Below are 24,342 nucleotides of genomic sequence, written 5' to 3'. Positions count from 1 at the left end.
TATACATCATATAGTAATACAATCATAATAACACAGCATATAGCAATACCAAAATAACACAACCATAAAGATGAATACACCATTATATATAGGATTTAGCACCATATTATAATAATATATTACCATATAGCAATACCATTATAAGACTACTGCATAAAAACCACGATCACACCACACTATATAGTAACCCAATCCTAATAATACACCATATAATAGTAAACCCTCACATATACCATGATATCTATACACCATATTATACAGGGTCTAGTACAATGTAGTGATCATCTGACAGACAGTATATTAGTATATTAGCAGATAGTGACACCATAATAATAAGCCACATACAGTGTCAGTGCTCCAGCCATATAATACAATGACAATAACACACCATATAGGAACACGATGAGAATGCTCCATAGGCAATGATGATGTTACAATGTATCACATTACACCTTGTACGGTAATAATAATCATCCAATGACAGATGGCTGTGCCCAGTGTACAGTGCGCTCTCCCCATATCTCTCCCTCACCTCCTCCTCCTCCTCCCCGCTGTCCTCTCCGGGTGAAGTGTCCGCTCTGAGCTCTCACTGCTGGGAGCACGCACACATAGGACACTCCACTCTGAGATAAAACACGCCTCGTCACTGAGAAACGCCACGCCTCATCTCAGCAAAACGATACATATCCACGCCCTCATCCAAGAGGACCGCCCCGCCACCAGGGGACACGCCCTATCTATCAGAGAGCACGCCCTCAAGCTGCAGACTGAAGGAACCTCCCACTGCGATTCCACGCCCCAGTCCTACCAGTGAGAATAAATGACTGGTCACACCGCCTTCATAGTACACACCCAGCAGGCCCCACCCATCCTGACTACCCCGCCCGCTCATTCCATATACAGACACAGTCCACGCCCTTGCCGCGGCGGGCTCTCTCCAATGAGTAGCGCAAGTCACCGTCACCGTGGTAACCTTAGCCGGAGAAGGGGGCGTGTTGATGACGATCCGCCCTCCGAATAATTGGCAGGAGGACCAAGCGGGCTGGTTGCTATAGAAACGGGGAGCTTCTGTGCCCAGCTGTCCGCCTCACCACCCGAGACCTCTGCCAGCCAGGTAATACCGAGACCGGGGGGGGGGCGTTATATACCTCCGACCAGACCCACGGGGGGGTACATTATATATTATATACCCCTGATCAGACCCACAGGGGGGGCATTATATATTATATACCCTGACCAGACCCACAGGGGGGGGGGGGGGGCATTATATATGATACACCCCTACAAGACCCACAGGGGGGCATTACATATTATATACCCCTGACCAGATCCACAGGGGGGGGGGGGGCATTATGTATTATATACCCCTGACCAGACCCATGGGGTGGCATAATATATTATATACCCCTACAAAACCCACGGGGGGCATTATATATTATATACCTCTACCAGACCCACGGGGGGGGGGGCATTATATATTATATAACCCTACCAGACCCACAGGGGGGGCATTATATATTATATACCCCCTGACCAGACCCACGGGGGTTGGGGGGTACATTATTTATTGTATACCCCTGACCAGACCCACGGGGGGGCATTATATATTATATAATAAACAGGCAAAAAATTTGGGGGAGCATACCCATGTATTTCTAAAGCTGCTGCAGCTATGAACCAAAAGACATGTATATTAAAAAAGAATAGCGCGCAAATGCAAAAGAAATAACTACCAAATCTGAAGAGAGTCCATAAATAAAAATGGGGGTTTGGTCCCACCATATGGCCATATCGTGCTCAAGCCCACTACTGCGTCAAAGTACCCCATTACCAGTGGGTCCTACACTATCCATGAAAAAGAGATGAATCCAGCCATTCTAACCCTTGGAGATAATACTCCTTGCTGGGGAAGATGTGCAAATGCACTACAGGGGACTCCTCCTATATCCACTTGATGGTGGACACTGATTGAGTACAGGTGTGTGTGGGGGGTGGGGAGGGCTGCTCCCCCAAATTTTTTGCCTGTTTATTATGTATTCGGTCTGACCAGACTATCGAGGTTGAGCAGCCCTCCCCACCCCCCACATACACCTGTACTCTATCAGTGTCCACCATCAAGTAGATATAGGAGGAGTCCCCTGTAGTGCATTTGCACATCCTTCCCAGCAAGGAGTATTATCTCCAAGGGTTAGAAAGGCTGGATTCATCTCTTTTTCATGGATAGTGTAGGACCCACTGATAATGGGGTACTTTGACGCAGTGGTGGGCTTGAGCACGATATGGCCATATGGTGGGACCAAACCCCCATTTTTATTTATGGACTCTCTTCAGATTTGGTAGTAATTTCTTTTGCATTTGCGCGCTATTCTTTTTTAATATATATATTATATACCCCTGACCAGGCCCACAGGGGGGGTACATTATATATTATATACCCCTGACCAGACTCACGGGGGGTACATTATATATTATATACCCCTGACCAGGCCCACAGGGGGGGGGTACATTATATATTTTTATACCCCTGACCAGACCCACGGGGGGGGGGTACATTATATATTATATAGCCCTGACCAGACCCAAGGAGGGGGCATTATATATTATATACCCCTGACCACACCCACGGGGGGGGCATTATATATTATATACCCCTTACCAGGCCCACGGGGGGTACATTATATATTATATAGCCCTGACCAGACCCAAGGGGGGGGGCATTATATATTATATACCCCTGACCAGGCCCAGAGGGGGGGGGGTACATTATATATTATATACCCCTGACCAGACCCATAGGGGGGTACATTATATATTATATACCCCTGACCAGACCCACGGGGGGCATTATATATTATATACCCCTGACCAGACCCACAGGGGGGTACATTATATCTATAACCCTGACCAGACCCACAGGACTATACATTGTACAGTACAGGCAAACCCCCCCCCCCCCCCAGACATTGTTACATTGTATACTACAACCCCCCCCCCCTGACATGGTTACATTTTATACTACAAAGCCCAACATTGTTACATTATGTATTATAGACCCCCCCCCCCCCGACAAGGTTACAATGTATACTACAGACCCCCCTCCCCAGACATTGTTACATTGCATAATACAGACCCCCGACATTGTTACATTGTGTAGTGCAGACCCCCCCGACATTGCTACATAGCATAATACAACCCCCCCCCCCCGACAGGGTTACAATGTTTACTACAGACCCCAACATTGTTACATTGTATACTACAAAGGCCGACATTGTTACATGGTATACTAAGTATGGACCCCAACATTGTTACACTGTATAGTACAAACCCCCCCCCCCCCCCAACAAGGTTACATTGTATACTACAGACGCCAACATTGTTATATTGAATGCTACATGCCTCCCCTCCCCCCTCCGACATGGTTACATTTTATAATACAAAGCCCAACATTGTTACATTATATATTATAGACCCCCCCCCCCAGACATTGTTACATTGCATAATACAGACCCCCGACATTGTTACATTGTATACTGCAGACCCCCCCGACATTGCTACATAGCATAATACAACCAGCCCCCCCCCCGACATGGTTACATTGTTAACTACAGACCCCAACATTGTTACATTGCATACTACAAAGGCCGACATTGTTACATTGTATGCTAAGTATGGACCCCCAACATTGTTACACTCTATAGTACAACCCCCCCCCCACAACAAGGTTACATTGTATACTACAGACTCCAACATTGTTATATTGAATGCTACAGACCCCCCACCCCCGACATTGTTACATTGTGTACTACAGACCCTCCCAGACATTGTTACATTTTATACTACAGACCCCCCCCCCAACATTATTGCATTGTATACTATAGACCCCCTCAATATTATTACATTGTATACTATAGACCCCCCCCCCCACATTGTTAAATTGTATACTACAGAACCCCCCTCAACATTGATACATTGTAGAATACAATGGTTACATTGTATACTACTTTGTAAATTTATTAAAAATAAAAAACGAAAAAATCCTATGTACATAAGTATCACAGCCTTTGCCATGGCACTCAAACTTGAGCTCAGGTGCATCCTGTTTCCACTGATTATCCTTGAGATGTTTCTACAACTTGATTGGAGTCCCCCTGTGGTGAATTCAGTTGATTGGACATGATTTGGAAAGGCACACACATGTCTATATAAGCAATAAGCAGGGCCAGCCTTTGGGGTGTGTGAGCTGTGCGGCCGCACAGGGCGCCATGGGCAGCAGGGGCGCCGTGCAGCCATCACAGCTCGCACATGATCAGGCCGCACAGCGGGAGGTAAGTGGCGACCGCAGCCGGGAGAGGGCTAAAACAGGCCTCGTCCGCCGCTTACCTCCCGCTGTGCCTGTGTCTTCTATAGCTGTAGGGCTGAGCTGTGTATGTCTCACACAGCTCAGCCTCAGATCCGCCGCCACTGACAGATCCCTCCTCTCTGCAGGGACGCCAGAGGAGAGATCGTCAGCTCCTCCTCCTCCCGCCCCTTCTCCTTGTGGTGAGCCTCCATACTGAGGTAAGTAAGCTCCCTCCTGCATCAAATGTAAGGGGGGGCTCTGTGTGAGGGTCTCTTATGTAAGGGGGGCTTTGTGTGGGGGGTCTCTTATGTAAGGGGGGCTCTGTGTGGGGGGGTCTCTTATGTAAGGGGGGCTCTGTGTGGGGGGGTCTCTTATGTAAGGGGGGCTCTGTGTGGGGGTCTCTTGTGTGGGGGGGTCTCTTATGTAAGGGGGGGCTCTGTGTGGGGGGTCTCTTATGTAAGGGGGAGGCTTTGTGTGGCGGTCTCTTATGTAAGGGGGGGCTTTGTGTGGGGGGGTCTCTTATGTAAGGGGGGGCTCTTTGGGGGGGTCTCTTATGTAAGGGGGGGCTTTGTGTGGGGGTCTCTGTAGTGTCCTCTTACATTGGTGGTCAGTGTAGTGTCCTCTTACATTGGTGGTCAGTGTGGTGTCCTCTTACATTGGTGGTCAGTGTAGTGTCCTCTCACATTGGTGGTCAGTGTAGTGTCCTCTCACATTGGTGGTCAGTGTAGTGTCCTCTCACATTCATGGTCAGTGTGCCGCCCGTTACATTGAAGGCTTATTTCTGTATATGTGTTCAGTTGTGACAATGGATGTGGTGTGTGGTTGAGTGACATGTACACGGCTGTATACTACATGTGGGTACCTGTTCTAATCCGGCATGTAATGTGCACATACTGGAAGCAGACCAAGCTGAACTCGTCTCCTCTACAGATTGTGTGTTGTCTGTGCTGGAACCTGGAAGGAGCAGCTTTGAAGTGAAAGCAGTGAATGTTCTCTTCTATTTACCATGGAGGTGCCAGGTCATGGTCACTGATATGTCCTCAGCACAGTGCAGGAGAACTGCCACTTCTAGGAGGTCATCACCAGGACTGTGTATAGACAGCTTGCCGCCTAGGCAAGTGGAGAGGCACTTTACTGCAAGTTTTACCCCTTCTTTACAAGCAATATTAATCAAAACTGCACTTAGAATTCAATAACGGAGGAGGCAAGGCTCACGGTATATACAGGACTACATATCAGCTGTACACACCATCAAACACGAGAACCTCAATAGATGGTCTTTTCTTACCAGGCCCCTTCTCCATACACCCCCCTACATTCTCTGTACCCCCTTCTCCATACACCCCTTACATCTTCTGTACCCTCTTCACCATGCATCTTCTACATCCACTATACCCCCTTCTCCATACCCCCCTCTATTCTCTGTACCCCCTTCTCCATACACCCCTTCCATCTTCTGTACCCTCTTCACCCTGCATCTTCAAATCCACTTTACCCCCTTCTCCATACACCCCCTACATCCTCTGTACCCTCTTCACCCTGCATCTTCTACATCCACTTTACCCCCTTCTCCATACACCCCCCTACATTCTCTGTACCCCCTTCTCCATACACCCCTTACATCTTCTGTACCCTCTTCACCCTGCATCTTCTACATCCACTATACCCCCTTCTCCATACACCCCCCTACATTCTCTGTACCCCCTTCTCCATACACCCTTACTTCCTCTGTCAGTACCCCCCTACACCCTCTGCATTCCCTTCCCTTATATTTCCTACATCCTCTGCACCCCTTCACTCTACACCCCCTACATCCTCTGCACCCATGACACCCCCTTTTCCACACACCCCTTACATCCTCTGTACCCCCTTCCCCCTACACTCCCTACATCCTCTGAATTCCCTTCCCTTATACCGCCTACATTCTCTGCATCCACTTCCTATTCACTCCCTGCATCATCTGCACCCCCTTCACTCTACACCCCCTACATCTTCTGCAACCCCTCCTCCTACACTCCCTGCATCCCCCTTCCCTTATACCTCCTACCTTCTCTGCACCCACTTCCTATTCACCCCCTGCATCATCTGCACCCCCTTCACTCTACACCCCCTACATCTTCTGCCTCCACTTCTCTTATACCTCCTACATTCTCTGCACCCACTATACCCACTACATCCTCTGCACTCTCTTCCCCTTACATCCTCTGCACCTTCATCCCCCTACATCCTTTGAACCCTCTTCACCCTACATCATCTGCGCCTCCTTCCCCCTACATCTTCCTTCCCCTTTCACTTTACATCCTCTGCATCCCCCTTCACTCTATATCCCCAAATCCTCTGCCCCCCTTCTCTTTATAACCCCTACATCCTCTGCATCCCCTTCCCTCTACACCCCCTTCATCCTCTACACCCTCGACATCCCCTGCACCCCCAAAATCCTCTGCACCTCCTTCCCCCTACATCCTCTGTACCCCCTTTACCCTACATCCTCTGCATCCCCTTCCCCTTAAATCCCCCACATTCTCTGCACTCTCTTTACCTCCTTCCCCCTCCCCTTATACCCCCACATCCTCTGTACCCCCTTCCCTTATATCCCCTTGTCTCAGCAGTCAGGAGCAGAGAGGAGGACAGAACTCCTCTCCTCCTCCTCCACCTTTCTTACAGAACTTAGCTGGCCATACACTGTTAGAATTTAATCTGGTTCCTGACATCCCTCGATTTTAAAAATCGAAGGAGACAAGCCGAAAATTGTGAGCTGAACAGCAGCTGCATCCAAACAGCTGCTGTTTGGGTATATGGACAGCTGGAGGAGCTTGCTGTTAAAATACATTAGCCACAGCAGGCAGTTCATCTATCAATGCATGTACAGCATGGATGGAGGAATGGGTTTGACTTTGTTGGGCTAAACAGAAAAAAATCTATATGTGTAGGGCCAGCGTCCGTACAAAGAAAACAATACAAAGGAAAAAGAAATGATCATTTGTAGTGTGAGTGAGTCTTCCCCCTAATGGGATTCCCTCCCCAGTGATGGGATTCCCTCCCCATTGATGTGATTCCTCCCTCCGTGTTATGTACAGTATATTGATTACATTCAGCGCAGTGCACATATATCACCATCACTGGAGGGGTCGCCCCCTTCCGCCTGCGTTCTGTCATCTGTCCTAATCAGTGTAATATAAACATATTATTTTAAATCCCACTAATATTATCACAGTCTGTCCTTTTTGGATACATGTGTCCCTCTTACGTCTGTCAGTTGGAATTTTGTCCCCTCCCAAGAGTTTAAAATGTACAGTATGGAACACGTATATCGGAGGTGCTGGATTCGAACCACCAGCATTCAGACTTCATCAGCAACATGGAACAGCCAACATTTTTTGAGACTCCAACACTAACTCTTCATCAGGCAACATGGAACAGTCAACACATTTCGGGGCACCAACACTCACCCTTCATCAGACAACATGGAACATTCAACATGTTTCGAGGCACTAACATTCAACCTTCATTAAACAACATGGAACAGCCAATACACTTTGGGGCACCAACTCTCACCCTTCATCAGACATTATGGAACCCTTAACACATTTTGGGGCATCAACACTCATCCTTCATCAGGCAATATGGAACAACCAACATGTTTGGGGCACTAACTCTCCCTCTTCGTCAGAAAACATGGAACAGCCAACACAATTCGGGGCACCAACACTCATCCTTCTTCAGAAAACATGGAACAACCAACAGGCTTTTGGGGATCAACTCTCACCCTTCATCAGATGACATGGAACAGCCAACACACTTTTGTCAGACACAATGCAACAACCAACATGTTTCGAGGCACTAACACTCAACCTTCATCAGCCAACATGGAACAGCCAACAAACTTTGAGGCACCAACACTCACCCTTTGTCACGGAACCATGAACCAGACGTACAACAACAGATAAGTGAAAATAAGAAAGCTTTATTGAAAAACAAGCTGTAAAGCAAAAGTCCAAACGGATGGCGAAACTGATGCAGAGTCTTTTGCGAAGCCAGGGGTCAGGAACCAGCAGGGTAGTCAGACGAAGCCAGGATCAGGAACCAGCAGGGTAGTCAGACGAAGCCAGGATCAGGAACCAGCAGGGTAGTCAGACGAAGCCAGGAACAGGAACCAGCAGGGTAGTCAGACGAAGCCAGGAACAGGAACCAGAAGCAGCAGCAGTCTAGAAGCATGTGAACACAGGAGGACCAAGCAGGGAACTGAAGCCACAGACCTCCTATATATATGAGCTAGGCATCCAGCTCCTCCCAGTGGGAAGGAGGAGCCGCAGGGTGGGAGGCTACAAGAAACCCAGAAACCAAGATGGCCGCCAGCACATGTCAAACGAAGGAGAACAGCAAGAAGGTAAGACCATGACAGTACCTCCCCCTCAAGGGCCCCTCCTCCGCGGAGTAAAGAACGGTTTCTGAGGGAAGCGTGCGTGGAAGGCTCGGAGCAAGGCAGGAGCATGGACATCTGCGGAGGGAACCCAGGAACGCTCCTCTGGACCATAACCACGCCAATGAACCAAAAACTGCACCCGACCGCGGACCAGGCGTGAGTCCAGGATATTGCTCACCTCATACTCCTCACGATTGCCCACTCGGACCGGACGAGGCCGAGGAACCGAGGAAGTGAAACGATTACACACCAGTGGCTTCAACAGGGAGACATGAAACACGTTGGAGATCCGCATGCCAGGAGGAAGCGCAAGGGCATAGGCTACCGGGTTTACCCTGCGAAGCACTCGGAAGGGACCAACAAAGCGAGGCGCCAGCTTGGGAGTGGGAACTCGAAGGTTGAGGTTGCGGGTGGACAACCATACACGGTCTCCGGCCTGGTAGGAAGGAGCAGGCGCTCGTCTGCGATCAGCCTGGAGTCTCTGGCGCTGCGCAGAGACCTCAAGGGACCTCTGGATCTGTACCCAAGAAGCACGTAGGACGGAAAGGTGATCCTCCACAGCCGGAATATCCTGGGGAGAGAATACCTCCGGTAACACGGCAGGTTGGAACCCATAGTTGGCCATGAAGGGAGACGTCCCAGAGGAAGAGTTCACCGCCGTGTTCCTGGCAAACTCAGCCCAAGGCAGGAGGTCAACCCAATTGTCCTGGTGATCGGAGACATAGCAACGAAGGAATTGCTCCAAGGCCTGATTGGATCGTTCTGCGGCCCCATTGGACTGAGGGTGGTAGGCCGAGGAGAAGGAGAGATGAATCCCCAACTGGGAGCAAAAGGCGCGCCAGAACCTGGACACAAACTGACTCCCCCGATCCGACACAATCTCCTTGGGCAAACCGTGCAACCGGAAGACCTCCCTGGCAAAAATCGTGGCCAACTCCTGTGCAGAGGGTAACTTCTTGAGAGGAACACAGTGGCACATTTTGGAAAACCGATCCACAATCATGAGAATGACCGTATGGCCTCGGGATGCAGGGAGGTCCACAATGAAATCCATCCCCAGGTGTGACCACGGGCGCTCCCCGGTGGCTAAGGGTTGCAGAAGGCCCAACGGAAGGTGCCGAGGAGACTTACTCTGGGCACAAACGGAGCATGCCGCTACATATGCGGCGATGTCGGAACGTAGGGAAGGCCACCAGAACAGACGTGAAACAGCCCAGGACAGCTGATTCTTTCCAGGATGCCCCGCGGTCTTGGAGTTATGGTAGGTTCGCAACAACCGAGTGCGCAACTCCTCAGGCACAAAACATCTGCCGTTGGGTCTCCCAGAGGGAGCACCAGATTGAGCCGCCAAAATCTGCTCACCCAGGGGAGAGGTCAGGCTGGTGCGAATGGCGGCCAGGATCTGATTCGGAGGTATGACCGAAGTCGGAATCGACTCCTCCCTGGACAGGTCGGAGTACTGCCGTGATAAGGCATCCGCCCTGATGTTCTTGGAACTGGGTAGGTAGGAGACCACGTAATTAAAACGTGACAAGAACAGAGCCCATCTGGCCTGACGTGGTGTCAATCTCTTGGCCTCAGAGAGGTAGGTCAGATTCTTGTGGTCCGTCAGGATGAGGACCGGAACCACCGAACCCTCGAGCAAGTGCCTCCATTCTTTAAGAGCCTGCACGATGGCCAATAACTCCCTGTCACCAATCTGGTAGTTGCACTCCGCGGAAGACAGTTTCCGGGAGTAAAACCCACAAGGAAGCAGAGGACCCTCTGGTGTTCTACGCTGAGACAGAAGGGCGCCTACTCCCGTCTCAGACGCGTCCACCTCGAGGACAAAGGGCAACCCAGGGTTGGGATGCGACAGAATCGGAGCTGACACAAAGGCGGACTTTAGAGCCTCAAAAGCTCGGATGGCCTCGGGCGGCCAGACCTGGGAATTACTGCCCTTCCTGGTCAGATCCGTGAGAGGCTTGGCTAGCATGGAAAAGTCCCTGATGAACTTCCGATAATAATTGGCGAAGCCCAAAAAGCGCTGCAGGGAGCGAAGACCACTGGGCTGGGGCCACTGTAAGACAGCCGAAACCTTCTCAGGATCCATGGAGAACCCCTCAGCGGAAATGATGTAACCTAAGAAGGTTACCTGGGATCGGTGAAATTCGCATTTCTCAAGCTTACCGAACAGCTTGTTCTCTCGTAACCGTTGCAACACTCGTTTGACATCCAGAATGTGGGTCTCCATGGACTCAGAATATACCAAGATGTCATCCAAATAGACCACCACACACTGCTGCAACAGGTCACGGAAAACATCGTTGATGAATTCCTGAAAGACTGCGGGCGCATTGCACAGCCCAAAGGGCATAACCAAGGATTCATAATGACCGGTCCTGGTGTTAAACGCGGTCTTCCACTCATCGCCCGCCTTGATCCTTACGAGATTATATGCCGCCCTCAGGTCGAGTTTGGTAAAGACCGTGGCCCCTTTAAGGTGATCGAACAGCTCGGAAATCAAGGGTATCGGGTAAGCGTTCTTGATCGTGATGCGATTGAGACCCCTGTAATCGATGCAAGGCCTCAACTCACCGCCCTTCTTTTTCACAAAGAAAAATCCAGCTACCGACAGTGGATAGACTTTGCCACGAGGAGGAACGGCACCAGATTGTAACTCGATGGCACAATCGTATGGGCGGTGCGGAGGTAGGGCAACCGCGCGCACCTTATCGAATACATCCCGGTACTCCTCGTATTCAGGGGGCAACAGAGAGTCCGAGGAAGTACACAGCAACTTGACAGGCCCATGGATGCAACTAGCCCCACACTGCGGTGACCACGAGAGGATCTCGGCCGATCTCCAATCGAAAATCGGATTATGCTTCTGGAGCCAGGGGTACCCCAAGACCACCGAGTAGTGTGGAGACGAAATAACCTGGAAGCAGACCGACTCTCTGTGGACGGCACCAATGGCTAACCCCACTGGAAGGGTCTCATGAGTCACGTGTGGCGGCAGAAGGGGTCTGCCGTCTATCGCCTCAAGAGCCAGAGGAGAACCTCGAGCCTGCAGAGGAATGGAATTGGCGGCAGCGAACACACTATCAATGAACAAACCACCAGCACCAGAGTCCACCAACGCCTGGGTCGTCACCGAGCCCCCGACCCAGGAGAGGACAACAGAGATCAGTGGTTTGTCAACACGGGAAACCGGGGACGAGGAGACTCCACCCAAGATCTGCCCCCGACAGGATCTCAGGTGCGAGCGTTTCCCGGACAGTTCGGACATGCCAACCGAAAATGCCCACCGAGACCACAGTACATGCATCGGCCCTCGCGTCTCCGGAGTACCCTCTCCCCCTCGGACAGGCGAGCAAACCCCAGCTGCATGGGTTCACCCCCAGACAAGTCATCCCCAGGAGGCGTGGGAGGAGAGGGAGGCACGGGTGGGACAACAAAGGTAGGCGCCAATCTGTTAGGAGGCCTCCGCAGACTCTCCTTAAAGGAAGGTCTCTCCCTGAGTCTGGTGTCAATCAAAATCAGGAAAGAAATAAGAGACTCGAGCTCCACTGGTAGGTCCTTAGCTGCAACCTCATCCTTCAAGGCATCTGAGAGACCATGAGAGAAAGCAGCGACCAGAGCCTCATTATTCCAGCCCCCCTCTGCTGCCATGGTATGAAACTCAATGGCGTATTCAGCTACGGATCGTGAACCCTGTCTGATGGACATAAGGAGCTTCGCAGCAGAGGCAGCACGAGCCGGCACATCGAATACCTTCCGAAGAGAAGCAACAAAACCGGAAAACTCGGCAACCACCGGATTGTTGTTCTCCCATAAAGGGCTGGCCCAGACCAAGGCCTTGTCCGAGAGCAGCGAGATTAAGAAGCCCACCTTTGATCTCTCAGTAGGAAAGGCATGTGGCAGCAACTCAAAATAAATGCCCACCTGGTTAAGGAAACCTCGGCACTGAGTTGGCTCTCCCCCAAAGCGCTGTGGAAGGGGAGCAGAACCGGACATACCCCGAAACACCGCAGGCGCAACAACAGGTGTCGGGGTAGACTCTGGCGCAACAACCGGAGCGGCAGTAGGAGCGGGCCCAGGAGCGACAACCGACCCATCGGCAACGGGAGCGAAATGAGCCGTGCGTTCAAGCAGGGTTTGCAACGCCACGGCGAACTGACCCAACAGGTGATCCTGCTGATCAAGTCTGGCAACCAGCGAGGGTAGTGAGGATGGCCCTGTACCGTCAGAATTCATGGCCTGTGGTACCGTGCGTTCAAGCAGGGTTTGCAACGCCACAGCGAACCGACCCAACAGGTGATCCTGCTGATCAAGTCTGGCAACCAGCGTGGGTAGCGAGGATGGCCCTGTACCGTCAGAATTCATGGCTTGGTCCTAATGTCACGGAACCATGAACCAGACGTACAACAACAGATAAGTGAAAATAAGAAAGCTTTATTGAAAAACAAGCTGTAAAGCAAAAGTCCAAACGGATGGCAAAACTGATGCAGAGTCTTTTGCGAAGCCAGGGGTCAGGAACCAGCAGGGTAGTCAGACGAAGCCAGGATCAGGAACCAGCAGGGTAGTCAGACGAAGCCAGGATCAGGAACCAGCAGGGTAGTCAGACGAAGCCAGGAACAGGAACCAGCAGGGTAGTCAGACGAAGCCAGGAACAGGAACCAGAAGCAGCAGCAGTCTAGAAGCATGTGAACACAGGAGGACCAAGCAGGGAACTGAAGCCACAGACCTCCTATATATATGAGCTAGGCATCCAGCTCCTCCCAGTGGGAAGGAGGAGCCGCAGGGTGGGAGGCTACAAGAAACCCAGAAACCAAGATGGCCGCCAGCACATGTCAAACGAAGGAGAACAGCAAGAAGGTAAGACCATGACACCCTTCATCAGCCAACATTGAACAGCCAACACAATTTGGGTCACCAACTCTCACCCTTCATCAGACAACATGGAACAACCAACGTGTTTTGAGGCACCAACACTCACGCTTCATCAGTGAACATGTAACAGCAAACACATTTCAGAAAAACAAAAAAAATCACTATTCACCTAATACCATGGAACAACGTTTCTAGGCACCAACACTCACCTTTCATCAGACAACATGGAACAGCCAACATGTTTCTAGGCACTAACACTCACCCTTCATCAGACAACATAGGAACAGCCAACAGACTTTGGGGCACCAACTTTCACCCTTCATCAGACAACCTGGGACATTTAAAACACTTTGGGACACCAACACTCACTCTTCATAAGGCAACATGTAACAGCCAACACACTTTTGGGCACCAACTCTCACCCTTCATCAGACATCAAGGAACAGCAAACACATTTCAGAGCACCAACACTCACCCTTCATCAGATAACATGGAACAACCAACACTTTTCAGGATGCTAATATTCACCTTTTATCAGACAACATGGAAAAGACAACATGTTTCTAGGCACCAACACCCACTTTTCATCAGACAACATGGAACAGCCAACATGTTTCTAGGCTCTAGGCACTAACATTCAAGCTTTTTAAACATGTAACAGCCAACACACTTTGGGGAACCAACTCTCACCTTTCTTTAGACAACATGGAACAGCCAACACATTTCAAAGCACCAACATTTACCCTTCATCAGGTAACACGGAACAACCAACATTTTTCAGTCTGCTAATGCTCACCTTTCATCAGATAACATAGAACAGTCATTCTTCCTCAGACAACATAGAAAATCCAACACATTTTGAGGCACTAACACTTACTCTTCATTAGGCAACATGGAACAGCCAACAGGTTTTGGGGCACCAACTCCCACCCTTTATTAGAAAACATGGAACAGCGAACACCTTTCAAAACAACCAACACTGGCCCTCACATCAGTGTTTACAATATTTGTCAAGCTTGAAACCAGAACAGAATAGCGCAGTGGTTTATTGGCTGATTCTGATAGCATGTGCTATTCTATCTACAGTACCTATCTTGCCCATTGATCCGAAAATCTCAAGAAACTATGTCAGCCCTGCACAATTGACTTTTGCTAAACTACAAAATCCCTCCCCCTCTCCTCATCTCTACAACATAAAGAGTATGTAATCCTAAAAAAAGCAACTTGAAAGGATTGATTATACTCCTTGAGAAGTGTTCAGAGGACACAGGACATTCCGGAATTTCTGGCAGGATCAATTTTTTTTTTTTTTTTTTGTGCACCTATGGAACACCCATAGCAAAACATCCTGTAGAACTCTGCAATGAAGAGAAGGTCGGAGTTCTGCTTTAATGCTTCCTCCATCTAGCAAACTGTTGGCGCTATGTAAATCCTGTAAAAATATAATATACAGTGCCTTGCGAAAGTATTCGGCCCCCTTGAACTTTTCGACCTTTTGCCACATTTCAGGCTTCAAACATAAAGATATAAAACTGTAATTTTTTTGTGAAGAATCAACAAGTGGGACACAATCATGAAGTAAAACGAAATTTATTGGATATTTCAAACTTTTTTAACAAATAAAAAATGGAAAAATTGGGCGTGCAAAATTATTCAGCCCCCTTAAGTTAATACTTTGTAGCGCCACCTTTTGCTGCGATTACAGCTGTAAGTCGCTTGGGGTATGTCTCTATCAGTTTTGCACATCGAGAGACTGAAATTTTTGCCCGTTCCTCCTTGCAAAACAGCTCAAGCTCAGTGAGGTTGGATGGAGAGCGTTTGTGAACAGCAGTTTTCAGTTCTTTCCACAGATTCTCGATTGGATTCAGGTCTGGACTTTGACTTGTCATTCTAACACCTGGATATGTTTATTTGTGAACCATTCCATTGTAGATTTTGCTTTATGTTTTGGATCATTGTCTTGTTGGAAGACAAATCTCCGTCCCAGTCTCAGGTCTTTTGCAGACTCCATCAGGTTTTCTTCCAGAATGGTCCTGTATTTGGCTCCATCCATCTTCCCATCAATTTTAACCATCTTCCCTGTCCCTGCTGAAGAAAAGCAGGCCCAAACCATGATGCTGCCACCACCATGTTTGACAGTGGGGATGGTGTGTTCAGGGTGATGAGCTGTGTTGCTTTTACGCCAAACATAATGTTTTGCATTGTTGCCAAAATGTTAGATTTTGGTTTCATCTGACTAGAGCTCCTTCTTCCACATGTTTGGTGTCTCCCAGGTGGCTTGTGGCAAACTTTAAACTACACTTTTTATGGATATCTTTAAGAAATGGCTTTCTTCTTGCCACTCTTCCATAAAGGCCAGATTTGTGCAGTATAGGACTGATTGTTGTCCTATGGACAGAGTCTCCCACCTCAGCTGTAGATCTCTGCAGTTCATCCAGAGTGATCATGGGCCTCTTGGCTGCACCTCTGATCAGTCTTCTCCTTGTATGAGCTGAAAGTTTAGAGGGACGGCCAGGTCTTCATAGATTTGCAGTGGTCTGATACTCCTTCCATTTCAATATTATCACTTGCACAGTGCTCTTTGGGATGTTTAAAGCTTGGGAAATCTTTTTGTATCCAAATCCGGCTTTAAACTTCTCCACAACAGTATCTCGGACCTGCCTGGTGTGTTCCTTGTTCTTCATGATGCTCTCTGCGCTTTAAACGGACCTCTGAGACTATCACAGTGCAGGTGCATTTATACGGAGACTTGATTACACACAGGTGGATTCTATTTATCATCTTTAGTCATTTAGGTCAACATTGGATCATTCAGAGATCCTCACTGAACTTCTGGAGAGAGTTTGCTGCACTGAAAGTAAAGGGGCTGAATAATTTTGCATGCCCAATTTTTCAGTTTCTTATTTGTTAACAAAGTTTTAAATATCCAATAAATTTCGTTCCACTTCATGATTGTGTCCCACTTTTTGTTGTTTCTTCACAAAAAATTACAGTTTTATATCTTTATGTTTGAAGCCTGAAATGTGGCAAAAGGTCGCAAAGTTCAAGGGGGCCGAATACTTTCGCAAGGCACTGTAATAATCTTTGACTGACGCGCCCCTCCCCCATCAGAATAGAGACACTCGGGTGCGCACAGCGTGTTTTCCAGAACCCGAAGTCGCTGTCACTGCTTTCCGTCAGCGAGGATTTCACCTATTTGCCTTGCACAGCTCTTCTTTCCCCCCTCGGGGCTCCTCTCTAAAAAGACATTTACAAATGTTTAAATTTTTTTCCCAAACATAAGCTGATTAAATCTAGTAGCCCCGTGTGTCATAATTTGTCCAAACATGTCAGCGGTGACAAATGACCGCGACCGGATCACAACGCGTACAAGCCTGAAACGCAGTCAGGAGTGACCAGAAAAAAACAAAAATTCCATTTTTGTGTGAAGGAAACTTTGTGTAAACTGCTGAGTCTGCACGCGCGAGTACACTGAGCAAATATGTATCCAATGTTTTACAGGTGGACCAATGACGTAGGGTTTTTTTTGTTTTTTTTTTTTTTGCAGAATTTGGGAGAATGGCGTTCGCTCCACCCAAGAACGCAGAAGGAGCGAAACTCCAAACAAAAATGAGCACGTGGACGCCGCTCAACAATCCGCTCATGAACGACAAGGTGATGGGGCTGTCATAGATATTACATACTAAAAATTAGATATTGGTAGAAGCTGGATGGGAAACCACTTGCCTTTCCGGGTCTGTACACCTGCTGTGCCCATTATGAGGGGTTCCCACCATCCCTGTGCTGAGTTCCCAGGTCTGTACACCTGCTGTGCCCATTATGAGGGGTTCCCACCATCACTCTGCTAAGTTCCTGGGTCTGTACTCTTGCTTTGCCCATTATGAGGGGTTCCCACCATCCCTGTGATGAGTCTCCAGGTCTGTACACCTGCTGTGCCCATTATGAGGGGTTCTCACCATCCCTGTGCTGAGTCCATGGGTCTCTACACCTGCTGTGCCCATTATGAGGGGTCCCCACCATCCCTGTGCTGAGTCCCTGGGTCTCTACACCTGCTGTGCCCATTATGAGGGGTCCTCACCATCCCTGTGCTGAGTTCCTGGGTCTGTACACCTGCTGTGCCCATTATGAGGGGCTCCCACCATCCCTGTGCTGAGTTCCTAGGTCTGTACACCTGCTGTGCCCATTATGAGGGGCTCTCACCATCCCTGTGCTGAGTCCATGGGTCTCTACACCTGCTGTGCCCATTATGAGGGGTCCCCACCATCCCTGTGCTGAGTCCCTGGGTCTCTACACCTGCTGTGCCCATTATGAGGGGTCCTCACCATCCCTGTGCTGAGTTCATGGGTCTGTACACCTGCTGTGCCCATTATGAGGGGCTCCCACTATCCCTGTGCTGAGTTCCTAGGTCTGTACATTTGCTGTGCCCATTATGAGGGGTCCTCACCATCCCTGTGCTGAGTTCCTAGGTCTGTACACCTGCTGTGCCCATTATGAGGGGCTCTCACCATCCCTGTGCTGAGTCCATGGGTCTCTACACCTGCTGTGCCCATTATGAGGGGTCCCCACCATCCCTGTGCTGAGTCCCTGGGTCTCTACACCTGCTGTGCCCATTATGAGGGGTCCCCACCATCCCTGTGCTGAGTCCCTGGGTCTCTACACCTGCTGTGCCCATTATGAGGGGTCCTCACCATCCCTGTGCTGAGTTCATGGGTCTGTACACCTGCTGTGCCCATTATGAGGGGCTCCCACCATCCCTGTGCTGAGTTCCTAGGTCTGTACATTTGCTGTGCCCATTATGAGGGGTCCTCACCATCCCTGTGCTGAGTTCCTAGGTCTGTACACCTGCTGTGCCCATTATGAGGGCTTCCCACCATTCCTGTTTTTATTTATTTTATATTGTTGAAACTGTAATAGGAGGTGCTGGGGCACACAAAGCTCTCAGGCAGACAGAAGCAGAGTCAAAAATGATGGGCGGAAGAGCTCACTATTGGTTTATCCTGGACATGTAGGAAGCGGTGGGCTGACTCCACCCACCAGGATCCATTTATAGCTAGAAGAGAACTTTTAGGTGGAGTGACCCTTAAAGAATAAATCTACAAGTTGCTGTTTGCACATAATAGAGAATTAAGGCTCTGTTCTCACTAGTGCGACTCCAAAGTCACACAATTTCCAGTGCAACTTTGCAGTGCGACTTGCATGCAACCTACAGTATTGCACTCTGTGGCATGAAAGTCGCATCAAAGTAGTGCAGGAACCTTTTTTTAGAGTTGCTGCCACTTGAGTTTCAGCAATTAGAACAGTGGCCATTGATATATAAGGTTTTCAACTTGACAATGCGACTTGAAGCACTAATAAGAACGGAGCCTTAAGGCTCCATTCACACCTGAGCGTATCATTTTCAGGCATTTTTTTGGGCGTTTTTCAGGCGTTTTTTGCAGGTGTTTGGAGGCAGGCATTGACATCTAACAAAAACGCTTGTAATCTGCCAAAAAAGAAGCTCATGTACTTTTGTGAGCTTCAGGCGTTTCGCTTCAGGGGACGAAACGCTCATATGTGAACAGGGGCCATTGAAATGAATAGGATTTTGCTTGTTGGGCGTTTTGAGACTTCATAGACGAGCGTTTTACCAGCTGAAAAACACTCAGGTGTGAACAGGGCCTAAAAGGTTTTTTTTTTCTTGCTCTCCATACATTTCGCAGACAAAAACACCTAAATACGTGTGACATTTTTTTGTGTTCTTTGCCTCTTTCTTCTAGCCCAGGGGTCTTCAAACTTTGGCCCTCCAGTTGTTCAGGAACTACAATTCCCATCATGCCCAGTCATGTCTGTGAATGTCAGAGTTTTACAATGCCTCATGGGATGTGTAGTTCCGCAACAGCTGGAGGGCCGTAGTTTGAGGATCCCTGTTTTGATTATAAAATATGTCATTGTCAGGCTTGGGGGTCTATAAAAACATTTGCAGTGGGAATGCCTTACAGCTGTCACAAATATTCCCTCTGTCTCTAATAGGTTTATTTCTTATGATTGTCCACTCCATCTAGTGGTCATAAAGCAGTATTTTCCAGATTTAGGTTTTTCAGGAAGATACTACATTATGGCCACTAGATGGCGCTGACGGTCATAGGAAATTAATCATCATATCGTGCATTATATGTTTATCATGACGGCTGTGCAAATGCTTAAGGCGTTTTTAGAGGGAGGAACAGGACCTGAACTGCAGCAGAGGAACATCAGGTCTCCTGCCCTGCCAGAAACGCTGTGCTGTGTGGCAGAGCTGTGTGTTAAATCTCAGGACTGGATGGTCGTAAATACAAATCATTTGGCCTGGTAAAACAGCTCTTATATGTGTATTTCAGTTTCTTCTACATTTCCGAGAGAACTGATTTTGAAAGATGTATACATGTGATTTACGGCTGTGAACCTTTCTATTTACATAGGTGTTTGAAGAAAGAAGAGATTTGCTTGGAAAGTGGGTGAGTTGTAAATCTTCAGGCCTGGTTGACATCACTCTGCATTGATCGATTATCTCCACTCCTTTACAAGGGTCCGTAAAGTTCTCAGGGCTCATAGGAGTCCAGAACCATCACATCTATATGAGCTTGTTGGGCATCCCATTTAGACACGTGCAATTCGTTTTGGTTGAATGTAAAATTTGGTTCCGAATCTCCGAATGAAATAGTAATGACTTTCGTTGAAATATGTTTAATTTTGTTTCGTATATTCGCTTTCTAATGAATTCCAAATTCAAATTCGGATCGCTCGAAAAATGATCGATCGATTCGAATTCTCTGTGAAGAATAGCTTGTTGTTAAGGAGTGGGCCGGGAAGCCGCCGCCTCGTCCTTAACCAATTAAGCCCCGGAGGATTTGGCTGCTCAAAGACCAGGGCCTATTTTGCGATTTGGACAATTGCGCAGTCGTGCGACGCTGTACCCAAATGAAATTGACGTCCTTTTTTTCCCCCACAAACAGAGCTTTCTTTTGGTGGTATTTGATCACCTGTGCGATTTTTACTTTTTGCACTATAAACAAAAAAAGAGCGAAAATTTTGAAAAAAATAACAATATTTTTCACATTTTTTTATATGAAATTACCCCAAAAAATGTAAAAATCTAAATTTTTTAACATTTTAGGCCAATTTGTTTTCTGCTACATATTTTTGGTGGAAAAAATCGCAATAAGCGTATTTTGATTGGTTTGCGCAAAAGTTATTGCATTTACTAACTACGGGAAAGATTTATGTCATTTGTATTGTTTTTTTTTTAAACTAGTAATGGCGGCGATCTGCAATTTTTTTTGTTTTGCGGGACTGCGACATTGCGGCAGACAGATCGGACCCTTGACTAACATTTTTGACACTTTTGGGGTTACCAGTGACATTACTACAGTAATCAGTGCTATACATATGCACTGTTACTGTAAAAATGACACTGGCAGGGAAGGGGTTAACTTTATTAGAGATCCAGGGGTTAAATGTGTCCCTAGGGGCGTGCTTCTAACTGTAAAGGGGCGTGGCTTTTGACGTAACCACAGAGACATACGATCCTACATAGCAGGATCGTATGATCTCTGCAGTTACACCAGGGAGAATGACAGACGGCTTTGCCCTACATTAGCCGCCTGCCTTTCTCCCTCTCCAGCAGGAGATCACGCGTGACCGGCGGACATCAGAGCCGCCGGTCACTCGCGCTGGAATGTCAGGGAACGAGCGGAGGCGGGAGCCAGGGTGGCCCCCCAAAAAAACCAGGGTGGGCCCCCCCAATCAGGCCCCCTTCCAATCCATATCAGGCCCCTTGGGTCTGGTATTGATTTTAAGGGGAAATCCACACCAAAATCTTTTTAAAAAACAGCGTGGGGTCCCCCCCAAAGTATGCAGTCTGGCAGGTCAGGAAAGGGGGGGAGGGGTTAACGAGGGGATGAGCCCCCCCTCCTGAACCATTCCAGGCCACTTGCCCTCAACATGGGGGGGTGCTTTGGGGCAGGGGAGGCTTTACCATCCCACCCCAAAGCAACTTGTCCCCATGGTAATAGGGACAAGGGCCTCTTCCCCACAACCTTGGCCGGTGGTTGTGGGGATCAGCGGGCGGAGGGGCTTATCGGAATATTTAACAAGGGGGCCCCCAGATCCTGCCCCCTAGTTGAATTAGTATGCCTATCCATTCACCAAAAAAGTGTTAAACGTGAGAAAAGACACAAAGTGAGTTTTTGACAATTCTTTTATAAAAATCCCCTGGTGTAGATCCATCATTAACTACGAAGCCCGCTGCACTGCCGTACCCGGAAAAAATAAATAAATGAAAAACCTCCGGTCTCGTCGAAGGCTCTCGCCATCTGCCCGCAAAGCCCTCTGACATTTCCTAAATAGCTAAGAGGCGGAGTCACCTGATGATGTCAGCAGGTGACCTCGCCCTCTTATGATGTCATTATCCAGGGCACACAGATGCAATATATTACCCAATTTTAGGTAAAGTATAAAAGACCAGGTTGTGCCGAGTAAATAAATACCCACCATGTCAAGCCTTAAAATTGACCGTGCCACCAGATGCAGCTTGTCACTTGCCGCGTCACTTGCCATCAGATGCAGCTTGTCACTTGCCACATCACCTGCTACTAGATGCCGCTTGTAACTTGCCACGTCACCTGTCACTAGAGGCAGCTTGTCACGTCGCCTGTCAACAGATGCAGCTTGTCACTTGCAACATCACCCGCCACCAGACGTGGATTGTTATTTGCCACATCGTGCAGATTGTCATTTGCCACATCGCCTGCCACCAGATTCAGATTGCCACTTGCCACATCGCCTGCCACCAGATTCAGATTGCCACTTGTCACATTGCCTGCCACCAGATTCAGATTGCCACTTGCCACATTGCCTGCCACCAGATGCAGATTGCCACTTGCCACATTGCCTGCCACCAGATGCAGATTGCCACTTGCCACATTGCCTGCCACCAGATGCAGATTGCCACTTGCCACATTGCCTGCCACCAGATTCAGATTGCCACTTGCCACATTGCCTGCCACCAGATTCAGATTGCCACTTGCCACATTGCCTGCCACCAGATGCAGATTGCCACTTGCCACATTGCCTGCCACCAGATTCAGATTGCCACTTGCCACATTGCCTGCCACCAGATGCAGATTGCCACTTGTCACATTGCCTGCCACCAGATGCAGATTGCCACTTGCCACGTCGCTTGCCACCAGATACTGATTGTCACATGCCACGTCACCTGCCACCAGATGCGGATTGTCATTATCCTGCCACCAGCTGAAGCTTCCCACTGTTGCCTGCCACCAAAAAATACCAAATTCAGCTTGTCACTTTTTAAATGTAAAGGCAATATAGTGGCAGGCAACCCTGACAGCAGAGAAAGAGGCTTCTGGCAGTCTCTCCCAGTGGTACAGCACCAGAGTGGGAAACTGGCACATGCACATTGGCTGGGTCCCAGAGTGAGGAGCGGGCGGGGAGAGATGATGTAATCTTTCTGTTTGCCTGAGGCTCCACATAACAGGACAGCCTTTGTGGCTGTGAGGGCGGAACTGCGGGGATTCGGGGTGGGTAGGGAAAGATGATGTCGTCTCTCTGCTCGCTCGCCCGCCCGCCTGCCACACATCTGACAGAGCAGCCTTCACGGCCCAGCTGCAGAGAGGCCGCAGACTAGCACCAGTCTGCGGGATGGTGGTTGGGGACCCCCGTATTAGACTACCAACAGAAATGAAATCCCCATAAAACCACTCCCCCCCCCCCCCCAATCCCGGGAACAAAAGTAAATTTTTCTTAAAGGAAACCAAAAACCAACATTGCAGAAAAAGGCTATATATCAAGAAAGCTTAGGGTGCCGCTCCAGGTTTTCATATAAAAACCTCCATGATGAAGCCTTGTTGGCAGGGGGCGAAATGCGTGGGAGGAGTGGCCTTGACGGAGCCAGGCCAAAGCCACTTTTACTAGCTTGATATTTGGTTTATCCTTCTACCTGCCTACAAAAAAGAGCCCTCAATAATAGGAAATCACACAAAAAAAGTGGCGTTTGCTCAAAGAGCTACCAATCAGATTGGTTTTTGAAACAGATAGTAGCCCCAATAAGAACTTTTGGGGGTAATTGAAGAGCTGTGAATCTGGGGGCAGCAAACAAGACTCCCCCACTGCAGAGTTTTCTCACTGACCCCAATATCTCCCCATCCTTTCACTACAGCAGCTTCCAATACACTCACACATGGCTGCTCTGAGCCCCTCCCCATTTATAGTCAGGGGGCTGACCTATCCAAAAGCTCCCTTATCGGCCCTAGACCATACGCTCATAGAATTCTGAATGAACATACATATGAACATTTGTGTAAAGATTCTTATCAGCAAACTCGATGACATGATGAATGTCGTTTGAAAGTACTTTAAATAAAAAATGTTGCTGCGCCCAAGACAGCTGTCCCTCCTGCCCCCTCCCTTGTCCTGGCCCTGCTGCTCAATCTCCTCTTCTTTCCCCAGCTCAAACGGTGTAGTCTCAGGATGACAGTCGGCGCCTTGTATTAACAGTGATGCTCCCTACAGGACCTTCTGTCAATCTACAGCGGTCACAGGCGGGCATGTGCATCTCCCTGTGTAAGTGTAGACTCCCCCCCCCCCCATGTAGTCTTGTAGACACAGTAGACCAGGAATATGCAAACTGTGGCCCTCCAGATGCTGCAGAACTACAAGTCCCATGAGG

The 24,342-nt window shown here is 48.8% G+C and overlaps 2 protein-coding genes across 4 annotated transcripts in view; one reads left to right on the top strand and one right to left on the bottom strand.

Moving 5' to 3' along the window:
* FZD3 (frizzled class receptor 3) overlaps positions 1–589 on the bottom strand; it is a 160,896-nt gene extending 160,307 nt beyond the window's left edge. For both annotated transcript variants that reach the window (XM_082251142.1, XM_082251143.1), the window contains exon 1: positions 533–589. The gene's annotated coding sequence lies outside the window, so the exon portion shown is untranslated. The remainder of the gene's footprint in view (positions 1–532) is intronic.
* A 420-nt stretch (positions 590–1,009) lies between these two features.
* Positions 1,010–24,342, top strand: part of FBXO16 (F-box protein 16) — a 74,738-nt gene continuing 51,405 nt past the window's right edge. For both annotated transcript variants that reach the window (XM_082252453.1, XM_082252452.1), the window contains exons 1-3: positions 1,010–1,114; positions 17,185–17,291; positions 20,075–20,110. In XM_082252453.1, coding sequence (XP_082108579.1) covers positions 17,196–17,291; positions 20,075–20,110 — 132 coding nt within the window. In that variant the 5' untranslated portion in view covers positions 1,010–1,114; positions 17,185–17,195. The remainder of the gene's footprint in view (positions 1,115–17,184; positions 17,292–20,074; positions 20,111–24,342) is intronic.

Source organism: Pelophylax lessonae (assembly GCF_965119305.1).
Source record: "Pelophylax lessonae genome assembly, chromosome: 3".
NCBI classification, from domain to species: Eukaryota; Metazoa; Chordata; class Amphibia; order Anura; family Ranidae; genus Pelophylax; species Pelophylax lessonae.
The sequence above is the reverse complement of the archived record's forward strand: the minus strand, read 5'-3'. Positions and strand labels throughout refer to the sequence as shown.